Source organism: Cyprinodon variegatus, unplaced genomic scaffold (assembly GCF_000732505.1).
Source record: "Cyprinodon variegatus isolate N-32 unplaced genomic scaffold, C_variegatus-1.0 Scaffold1196, whole genome shotgun sequence".
Lineage (NCBI taxonomy): Eukaryota > Metazoa > Chordata > Actinopteri > Cyprinodontiformes > Cyprinodontidae > Cyprinodon > Cyprinodon variegatus.
In genome coordinates this window covers 82,951-94,801 of record NW_015151649.1, presented here as the reverse complement: position 1 = coordinate 94,801, position 11,851 = coordinate 82,951, and the positions used below count along the sequence as shown (strand labels likewise).

At 35.7% G+C, this 11,851-nt stretch overlaps 1 protein-coding gene across 1 annotated transcript; it reads right to left on the bottom strand.

Moving 5' to 3' along the window:
* Positions 1 to 415: 415 nt before the first annotated feature.
* Positions 416 to 8,948, bottom strand: LOC107102068 (butyrophilin subfamily 2 member A2-like). Its single transcript, XM_015401230.1, has 9 exons — positions 8,807 to 8,948; positions 5,297 to 5,668; positions 4,927 to 5,217; positions 4,753 to 4,845; positions 2,660 to 2,680; positions 1,480 to 1,506; positions 1,251 to 1,274; positions 1,137 to 1,178; positions 416 to 1,053 (listed from the first exon to the last, which is right to left on the bottom strand). The coding sequence occupies exons 1-9, from the start codon at positions 8,946 to 8,948 to the stop codon at positions 416 to 418; spliced, it is 1,650 nt and encodes a 549-aa protein (XP_015256716.1).
* Positions 8,949 to 11,851: the final 2,903 nt, after the last annotated feature.

The following is an 11,851-nucleotide window of genomic DNA, read 5'->3' as shown; positions in this document are numbered from 1 at the left end:
CTGGTGCTAATTAGGGATTTATCATTTATATTTGCAAAAAAAAAAAATAAATCATAAAACTGATTTACTTTTCCTATGAGCAAAAAGTTTTTCCTCTATCTTGATTCAACAGCTCTTAGTTTTCTTTAATGATAAAATTATTATTCACATGGGGGGTGGACCTTATTTCAGGTCAGCTTCACCTGAGCGGAAGAATTTAATTGACTGATTCTGCTTAGGTTTGGACCTTTAAGAGTTAATCTTGTGTTTGTCTCAACTTTAACCTAATTTACTAAGTCACAGTGTTTATTTATCACATAAAATGTGTTAAAAAACAAATCTAATTTCTTTAACAAACAGCAAAATTGATGTGAATCCCAAATTTCCCCCCCAATTGTATAATTCTCATTCAGGACTTAAATGTGAGCAGGACCACTTAACTTTCTCTGTCTAAATTCTCACTCTTAGGTGGCTGATCCTGCTCAGGATTAATTCTTCCCTCATTGGGAGCACTGGTTTTTGACTGATCCTGCTCAGGTCTCTGTATTATCTCCATACATGATACGTCACCTTTCCCAGGATTAAAAAGTGGGAACACTTCCCCTGAAAATTTGGCTGTCAAAGTTCCAATCAGACATTTTTCTTCCACATTATAAAAGGAGAGCTCTCCGTTGTCATAGTCCAAATAAACACTGACTGTTTTTAATCTTGACTGGACAGGAACATTTATCTGTGTTTCACTGTTAAACTGAACACTATTTTCTTTATCAGGACAAGAAGAAAGGAACCAGAAACCATGGATGGATAGAGGAAAACTTTGATCTTTAGGGATTTCTTGTTTATCTGTAACTCCGATCCACCAGGACTTCTTAAGTGGCATTGCTGCATTTACATTTGATAAGGGTAGTAAGGAAACCTCCCAGTAGTGTCGTCCAGAAGAGAAGCCAGGTGATCCTCTGACTGCTGTGAGACAGGTAACTCTGTCTCCATCTGGAAACTCTACTTGATTATCTCTCAATAAAGAACGGCTCATTTTAATCAGCGGGTTTCCTGTGTCCACCAGTTGAACATTCACTGTAAAAGATATGAAATTAGATCATAATCAATATAATCATACAGAAAATGTTAAAAAGCAATAACACTAAATGTAAATTTACCATAGTGTTTGGAAGCCTCTGATAGAGCAGTTAGCAGAAAATCTAGAGGAGAAAACATATAAATGTAATATGTATAAAGGTTGTCTCTGGCAGCTTGATATGCTGTGTTCTTACCTTTAGACAAAAGGGGTTCATTTTCTGTAAAAAAACAAAAAATGCTTTTTAGATTTTGTTTTAAATTCTGGATATGGGAAACTTTTAAAATATCTACATCTAGGAACATTTCTAGTTAGTTCCTCCAATAAGTTATTTTGTTATCTTATATACGTTGATGCAACTAAATATTCCTAAAATAGCAAAATGACTCTAATAGAAAATGAAGTTAGATATGAATCATGTGTACCTTCAGGGCTGCTTGTGCGTTTTCCTCCTTGTAGAAGAAAATAAATTTTTTAATTAGCTTAAATTGTATTTGATTATTTTATCGATTTTATACATTAAAGAGAGTAATTAAAAGACAAGTAGTTGTATAGAGTGTGATTCTCACTTTAATCACTAAATTTAGAAACATGACTGTAGAGAAAACAGATGAGGATTTAATTATTGTTACTGGAACTATTACTGTGTGATCAGGTGTTTAAAATGGAGTCATAACAGACCTTGTGTTAATGTTGTTTAAGCATGTTAAAACAGACTGGAGGGATAGTGCAAACAACAGTGAGGTGTGCTTTGTTTCCCAAGGACATTTAGGTATGTCAGTTCAATTCAAATCCTTTTTTTAAAATGACTTAAAAATATACATTGATATCAACACTTAAACCCCATGAAAGTCTTTCCATAGTCCAAAATACCTAATAAAAAGCAATTTTATCCAATACAACTTCAAATTTCTTTTAGAGAAATTTTATATGAGCACACCAAAAATATCATGTTAAGAAAAAGGGACTCTACTCTTTTAAAAATATTTCCTGATACACACCTGCCTGAGGGAAAAATGTTCTCTTTTGTTTAACACAACTTCATGTAGTCAAATCTCATTTTCGGTCTTGTCTCATAGTAGATCCTTTCACATGTTCACTGTACTCCTACATGGCAGGAAGCAAACTGTGAATTGGACTGTCTCTCCCTTTCTTTTGTACCATTCTTCCCATTAATGCCAGATGCATGGAGTGACTGACTAATTGCTCACCTCTTGGCAGAACCTGATCAATTAATTAATAATATTGTTATTGTTTTTTTGTTGTTGTTTTCCCCCACTTCTCTAATGATTAATTGTTGTATCATTTAAAATCCCTCCCAAGAACAGACTGCAGTTTGATGCTTTGATTTGATGAAACAGGAACAGGGGGTGCAAATAATTGTTCTAGTTTATCCACTTATCTTAAAAATTTATATAACTGCTGTAAATAAATACATTTAATGAGTTGGTTACGTTTCTTACCATCAGTTGTGTCATTTTCTTGGTTAGTCTTTTTAGCTGAAACAAAATATTTTTCAATGTATGAAATCAGTAATTATTTAAATGTTAACTTATTGTACTGACTTGATCTCTGCATCCTCTCTGACTTAAATCAAACATGTACCTTTGTTTCTGAAGTACAGTGCTCCACCAGCAGCTAATACAGCTGCTAGAAGTATCCCAAAGGCCACCCATCCAGCTGGGGAGCATCCTGACTCTGGGGGAAAAGCAAACATGTTTAATAGACATATTTCTTTATAAAAACTAAGAAAGAAAACAAAACAGAGATAAAGGGTACCTTCTTGTACATATGGTGAATGTTTAATATGCATTCTGGCCTCCTTTGGTATTTCATTGGGAAGCCCAACAGAGCAGGAGACCTCAGACAAACTTGGGAGGAGGAGCCAACTGTGGAGTGAATAAAGTCCTGCAGAGGTTTTCTCAAACACCACAACACCAGGAGTGAGAGCTTTTATCCCATCTGACCAGTGCAGCTCAGGCTTTGGATACCAGCCTTCAGATTCACAGCTTATATTAACATTATTATCGTCTTTAATCACTGTAGAAAGGAGAGGATGACGTCCAGTTTCTGGAAAAGAAAGATCATCATTCCATGTAGAATTTGTTCTGTTTGATCTTTTGCCTCATTTTGTTTTCATTGTTCTCACCTGTCACTGTCAGACTAACAGCAGCATTGGCATATTCCTCAGAGCTGCTGAGAAAGCAAGTGTAGGTACCTGTGTCTTCAATCATAGTGTTTTCCAGCTTCAGGCTGACATCACCTGACTTTAACCCTGCTGATGTTCCTTCCTTTAAGCCAAATGAGACTCGGCCAGCGTATGAAGCTTTCTGGGATGTTTGGTCAAAAGCTTTTCCCTTATAAAGCATGACTGGAGTATCAAATCCATCACTGCCCAAATACCAGCGTNCAATAAGTTATTTTGTTATCTTATATACGTTGATGCAACTAAATATTCCTAAAATAGCAAAATGACTCTAATAGAAAATGAAGTTAGATATGAATCATGTGTACCTTCAGGGCTGCTTGTGCGTTTTCCTCCTTGTAGAAGAAAATAAATTTTTTAATTAGCTTAAATTGTATTTGATTATTTTATCGATTTTATACATTAAAGAGAGTAATTAAAAGACAAGTAGTTGTATAGAGTGTGATTCTCACTTTAATCACTAAATTTAGAAACATGACTGTAGAGAAAACAGATGAGGATTTAATTATTGTTACTGGAACTATTACTGTGTGATCAGGTGTTTAAAATGGAGTCATAACAGACCTTGTGTTAATGTTGTTTAAGCATGTTAAAACAGACTGGAGGGATAGTGCAAACAACAGTGAGGTGTGCTTTGTTTCCCAAGGACATTTAGGTATGTCAGTTCAATTCAAATCCTTTTTTTAAAATGACTTAAAAATATACATTGATATCAACACTTAAACCCCATGAAAGTCTTTCCATAGTCCAAAATACCTAATAAAAAGCAATTTTATCCAATACAACTTCAAATTTCTTTTAGAGAAATTTTATATGAGCACACCAAAAATATCATGTTAAGAAAAAGGGACTCTACTCTTTTAAAAATATTTCCTGATACACACCTGCCTGAGGGAAAAATGTTCTCTTTTGTTTAACACAACTTCATGTAGTCAAATCTCATTTTCGGTCTTGTCTCATAGTAGATCCTTTCACATGTTCACTGTACTCCTACATGGCAGGAAGCAAACTGTGAATTGGACTGTCTCTCCCTTTCTTTTGTACCATTCTTCCCATTAATGCCAGATGCATGGAGTGCCTGATTAATAGCTCAGTTCTTGGCAGAACCTGATCAATTAATTAATAATATTGTTATTGTTTTTGTTGTTGTTGTTGTTTTCCCCCCTTCTCTAATGATTAATTGTTACATCGTATAAAATCCCTGCCAAAAACAGACTGCAGTTTGATGCTTTGATGTGATGAAACAGAAACAGGGGGTGCAAAGAATTGTTCTAGTTTGTCCACTTATCTTAAAAAATGTATAAAACTGCTGTAAATAAATACATTTAATGAGTTGGTTACATTTCTTACCATCAGTTGTGTCATATTCTGGTTTATTCTTTTTAGCTGAAACAAAATATTTTTCAATGTATGAAATCCATAATTATTTAAATGTTAACCTATTGTACTGACTTTATCGTGGCATCCTTTCTGACTTAAATCAAAAATGTACCTTTGTTTCTGAAGTACAGTGCTCCACCAGCAGCTAATACAGCTGCTAGAAGTATCCCAAAGGCCACCCATCCAGCTGGGGAGCATCCTGACTCTGGGGGAAAAGCAAACATGTTTAATAGACATATTTCTTTATAAAAACTAAGAAAGAAAACAAAACAGAGATAAAGGGTACCTTCTTGTACATATGGTGAATGTTTAATATGCATTCTGGCCTCCTTTGGTATTTCATTGGGAAGCCCAACAGAGCAGGAGACCTCAGACAAACTTGGGAGGAGGAGCCAACTGTGGAGTGAATAAAGTCCTGCAGAGGTTTTCTCAAACACCACAACACCAGGAGTGAGAGCTTTTATCCCATCTGACCAGTGCAGCTCAGGCTTTGGATACCAGCCTTCAGATTCACAGCTTATATTAACATTATTATCGTCTTTAATCACTGTAGAAAGGAGAGGATGACGTCCAGTTTCTGGAAAAGAAAGATCATCATTCCATGTAGAATTTGTTCTGTTTGATCTTTTGCCTCATTTTGTTTTCATTGTTCTCACCTGTCACTGTCAGACTAACAGCAGCATTGGCATATTCCTCAGAGCTGCTGAGAAAGCAAGTGTAGGTTCCTGTGTCTTCAATCATAGTGTTTTCCAGCTTCAGGCTGACATCACCTGACTTTAACCCTGCTGATGTTCCTTCCTTTAAGCCAAATGAGACTCGGCCAGTGTATGAAGCTTTCTGGGATGTTTGGTCAAAAGCTTTTCCCTTATAAAGCATGACTGGAGTATCAAATCCATCACTGCCCAAATACCAGCGTACCTCTAGATGTTCTGCACTCTGAGAGGAGCTGCGCCAGCAGGGTAAGATGGCTGTTTGGCCTTGCTGGACTGTGATAGGAGACCTCACTGAAACAGTGAAAGTCTCTGAAACTAAAAAATGAAATCTCAATCAGTCATCTTTGCATTTATTAAACCAAATACGGTTTCAACGTAAAGTTGTCCCTTAATGTCATATCTGTCTTATGTTTTATTCAGTAAACTGTACGCCAGGTAGTAAATTAAGTTCCCAATGATAAGGAAACCTGTGGTTCATGGCTAGCCAAAAATATAAAAATATTAGCAAATAGAAAAACATTCTTCTTTAATTGATGATATCCCTCATTATAAACTCTTAATTAAAATCATGAACGGGATAAATTAGTTTTTTTATTTTATAAATTTTATAAATTAGTTTATTTTCTGTTTAAATATGCTTTTTTCACTGCTGGTAACAAAAGATCATATAGAATCAGAATCGACTTTTGTTAAGTTTGTGCAAACAAAGAATTTGATTTTGGTTCCACTTTACCCTCAGCAGAGATGGACAGTAGTTAGTTACAAATACAATCAAGTACTTTGAGGAGTACTTCTACTGCATTGTGTATTTTACTAGAGTGATTATTAGAAATATTGCTTTTACTTGAGTAAAATCTTGTGTATCTTCAGCCAGAATTTGTCATCTTATAATCGTGGAAAGTATCTCAATAAGTTGTCTTTTCTCAGTTTTAAAAATGGCAAAACTTGTACAGAACCTTATTTCTTTGTCTGCCCAATTACATATTTCTGAAATGTGATACAAAGTTGCTCAGTACTAAGGTTACCTTTTTATACAAACTATTTTTGTATTTATAATTCATTGGAAGGCAGCTTTTCACTTTTACTAAAACAAGATAACAGCGCTACTTCTATTTAAGTAGAATTTCCTGGGTACCCTTCACCTCAGAGTACAAAAATCTTAAATATAGTGGTATCAGGTGGTATCAGATCCACCAGGCAACCCACTCCGAGCGCCCCACAGCACCCCCAGGATCCAAGTACCCCCGAACCAGCCCGGCCCCGTAGGACGCACCCCACAGCCCGCCACTACACTAAATTATGGAGCCAATGAAGGGAGCCCAGAGAGATCGCTCTGATGGGGAAGCAGATGCTGTCTCAAGATTAATATGATCTAACAACAGATCCCTATACTGATTGATGCTGAGTTTATCCTTACAGACTCCTTGTTCTCTGTATTACCACCCAAATCGCACTTCAGAGGAATAATCATCACCCTTTCCCCACATGGGACCCTGGCCATCTTCCCTGCAGGCCTAGCTCAGAGTCATTCAGAAGTAAGCTCTCTTTATTTATCACCGATCAAAAGTTTCTGGTTACCATTAACTCCACTCTCATTCCCGACACCACCGATCATGGACCTCCTCCACATCAACAATTGTCTGTTGCTAATTTTTCTGCAAATAAACCCTTTTCCAAATTTGAACCGAGTTGATTCTCCATGTGTGTCAGAGAGTTATATCCAAACGTACATGCATGAGAAGAGAGTTTATGGTTGTTCAAAAATATTTCTAATTCAATGTTGACATCTGTGTCCCTAATGGATTCTGGTATCCACTTTTGGATGTGGGCTTGGCTTCGTACCGGTGTGCAATCGTCAATAAATGGTGGCAGCTCATTCACAAAAACAAAAATCCACGTCTCTGTTGTATCTCGCCTCTGTCTTAAACCGGCTGATCAGCTCTTGTGGCGATTCAACAATCAATATTTATTTCAACAATCAATATTTAAGAGAACAGGAATCATTTGCCTGTAAGTGTGCTTACAAATAATAATTTTTTAACTTGGGATTTTGATCCTATGGAATAAATATAGGACCTTTAAATATGATATGAATTTCTTTTAGTGCAAAATCAGGCTCCAATGAAAAAACAATTACTGGGACAGGAGACCAACAAATGAGTGGAAACTGCTTAACCTGAATGATGTACTGAGTAAAATACTTATTAATCGGAAGATTAATGTCACATAAACAGATAAATTGCAAATGTTAGAATAATTCGACCCTTAAGGTAAAATTCTCCAGAATAACTGACTCTGATGAGATAGGTGGATGGAGGGAACTTACCAAAAGCAGCATAGCTTGGTGAAGTAAGCAGCGCCAAAAAACAAAAGCAAAACTTCAAATTACCTGTGAAAAAGAAAATAAAAACAATAGATAATTATAAACAATAGAATAAATTATAGGAAGACAAACATGGTTTAAAAATCATAACATGCTGATGAAAACAGCTTTAAAGTAGAATCTTGGTGATATTTACCCCCGAAGGCTGCAAATATAACGCCCTGCCAACCCATTGTCTCTCTATAAATCAAAGTTCACACAGATATATCTACAAATAAACGCCCGCTGTTGGATTCTTTCTGACCACGCAAGTTTTTAATTTAATGCCAGGAAGATAAATTTAATCTGAAATCAGCTTTTAGATGACAAATTATAATAAGAAAAAAATAGACGCAGCAATGACCGTTCAGAGTACTTTCACTTTCAGCTTTAATGTGATCCAACCTGTTGGTGGAGTAGGAAGGTGGAGTCTCTCCTACCTTATGTTGTTTATAGAAAGACATTGCTTGAAGGAAAAATGGGCGTGTATGCTTACGGTGTAAAACACTTACCCTTACTTACTACAAACCAATAAATACATTTAACTTCATAGTGACTTAAAGTCTTTACAACCAATACATAAAGTGGTTTAAGAAGCCTGGGCTTCACAAACCACTCTATGTATCTGATCATAGAAATAACTTAAACTGACAAAAAAAATAATAAATAAAAATCATATGTGAATATATAAATAAAACTCAGATACTGTTTTTCATTCATCCTTCAAAATAATCATTTTAAAAACTACACTCATGAATCAGGCCTGAACAGGAATGATGATATCTTAAGTACCGGTAAATATTTTGCTGCACAACCTTTTGAAGCAATCACTGCAATCAATCGATTATTCTGTCATTGAGACTTCTGCTCCTCTCAGCAGGTATTTTTTTCCAGTCCTCATTAGCAAACTGCTGCAGTCTTCTCAGGTTTGAAGGCTGCCTTTTCCAGATGGCATCTTTCAGCTCCTTCCCAATGCGCTCTACAAGATTTAGAATTCAGAATAGTCCAATGTTTTCCTCATTCTTAGGTGTTTGTTTTTGTCAATATCCTGCTGCAGACCCAGACCTTTGACTGAGACCAAGCTTTCTCACACTGGGCAGAACATTTCTCTGTAGTATCTTGAGGTTTCATTGACCTTGCAGAGATTCCCCACACCCTGTACCAGATGAGGCCAAGCAGCCCCAGATCATAATAGAGCTTCCTCCATGTTTCACAGTAGAGGCAGTGTGACATGATTCTTGGCACTAGTGCTGGTTTAATCATCATTGCTTTGACTGTCCCATAGATGTACTTCCTGACACCACGCCTCCTACAGACAGACTATACTTTCTCTCGTTACTGGAAGCTAAGGCCCTGAAGGCCTATATCATGGGCGTAGGTTTGCATAGAGACCATAGGGACATGTCCCTACCAAAATTTTGGATCGACCTACTTGTTGCTACTAATAATTTGATGTGAACAACATGTTTATAATTTACAATCCAGCATTGTTGCAGCAGTCGCTTGTTTTCCTCTCGCAGCTCCTCTGGCTGGTAGCTGCAGATGCCTGGTCTTTCCTGTACTTTTCACATAGCAGCGTAACTGTGCTGCGCTGTTTAACTCCACTCTGATTTTTCTGCCTGGAGTTCCGCTTTATCTCTTTCTGATTGCTTGTTTTCTAGTCTGTATGTGCGTGTGTGGGGTGCGAAATAAAAAAAATGACACTAGAATACAACAGTTACCAAAATTAATGTTAGGCTGCGAAACTAGTCCCAATTAAAAAACTAAATATTATCTATGCTAAAACAGGCCAAAGCTTCTAATTGTAGTTCTATAAAGAAGCAGGAGAGAGTTTTGATTTGTGGAACTTGAGTAATGGAAGTAACCAACATTAGGATTTCTTTTCTAAAACTAAATATTCTGAGTCAGACAGGAGTTCAGAAAACTGCTGTTAAAATGAACAAAGACTGTAAGCTATCAACATTTCTGATTCCCTTTCACCAATATTTATTTGCTGTTACTGTTTTCATTTTTGACGGCAGTTCAGGTATAAATAACTTTTGTAGAACAACACGAGAAGGATGCAAACTTTTTGTTTTCCACATAAAAATAGTTCTATTTAATTGACTTCTATTTCTAGAAATGCGATAAAGACAAACAGGGGGACTCTATTTACATTGATTCTAATCTTCTTTCTATAACTAACATTAATGTCTGGTAAATAATGCTTGAATCTGGCTGTTTATTTTGGATACTATTACATCACAGATAAGATAATGTTATATTGTCTTTTATTTTTGTTAAAAATTATTTTAGATTTTATTTAAACTTAGGCTTATTCTTAGTGTTGTGTTTGTAGATGATTCAACTAAAAACGAAAATAGACATAAGGAGCTATTTAAACAGTCAGACAGTAAGCAATATAGGATGATGATAAAAGGTTGTGTTACATTTAATCCTTTACTATTAAAAACACTTGTATAATAGATGCATTAAATGACTGTAGGAAACCCAGATATAATGATGCAGGGCAGTCTCAGGGTGAAGCAGCTGCTCTTCAGTGCTCTATGATGGAAGAAATGTGTTTGGAATGTTACCATAAAATTAGGGCTGCAACTTATGATTAGTTTGGAAATTGATTAATCTGTTGATTATTTTTTTCAATTAATCAATTAATAATCAGATCAGCCAAAGGTTCCTTAAAGAAGATTTTTTACGAAATTAAACCAGGTGAAAAAGAAATGTTTCCTCTTGAAGAGTTCTGGATGCAGAATATTGACAGACAAAAACTTTTTATTTTTTATCTTAAATGCAAAATCTTAACATATTTTTTACAATCTTGGTATAATTCCTGCTCTAAGTGGATTAATCAATTACTAAATTAGTTGACGATTATTTAAATAATCAATTAATATGATTAACTGTTTCAGCCCTAAATAAAATACATGAAATGGGCTGCACAGAGTAACTACAGCCCATATGTACAACTTGTATAGTAAAGTTAATATTTTAAATGCTCAGTGTCAGTTCCTCTTATAATTCCAGTGCTCATGTAAATACAATACATTTATTTGCCATCCCTTGAATGTATTATTTTTTGTAAGATACAGGACAAATCCACATACAACAGACATATTTAGATTATGTTTGGTTAAATAGGCACATATTTACCTACTGTCTTAGCCACTGGTAAGTTTACATGCAAACTGCTTCAAAGTGGAAAAAGTCCTAATTCCACATTTGTTAGAGCCAGTGATTCTTTTTAATATTTCTAAACAGCATTTAGTATGTATAGTGCTTATAAGATTTGTATTAATGTGGCAAGAAATGCTGCTGTTCTCTTTAATCAAAATGTGCCCTGATGCTCACATTAAACATGAAAAAAGAGCATGCATATTTCTGCACAGGACCAATGACATCAGACCAATGAAAATGTCCCTTCCAAAGTTGGAATCAAACCTACGCCCTTGATAAGATAGCATTAGAGTGAAGAGTTAAAATATAGACAATAAAATACTGTACTCTAAAGTGTTTTAACAATATAAAAACTGTGCACCTGGAGAATAAATAACCAATATACAGCTCTGGACATTTTGTACAGTAATGGATATTTGAAAATAGCAGCAATATCATAGATGTGCAAAATGACAGCAGCAGGTTATTTAACATTTGATTTTATTTGGTAATGCTCCCGGTGTTTGTCACCCTTATTCCACTCTGTATTCTCATGAGTGTAGCCTTTGTTCACTTCACAATAAAAAAAAGATAAAAATTAAAAAGAAACAACAGTGAAAAGTTCGGTATTCTTTTTCTGCTTTGTGTGTCAACTGTCACGGTTGCTAAGTGACACAGCATACAGTGGGGAAAGCAGCTGGAATTCACAGCCAGAACTCTTCCGGCCTCCTTATTTTCAAAGGACTTTAAAGGATTCAGTCCAGGTAGACCGCATCCTTGGAAGACACAGCCCATAAATTTTAATAGAGCCAATGTATTCCTGTAACTAGGATATGGTAGGAGAGACTCCACCTCCTCCTCCACCAACAACAATGTTGCATGACATTAACCTTGAAAGTGAAAGTACTCTGAACAGTCGCTGTTGCGTCTATTCTTTTCTTTTTTTTATTTGTTATTATGTGTCCACTAAAAGCTGATTACAG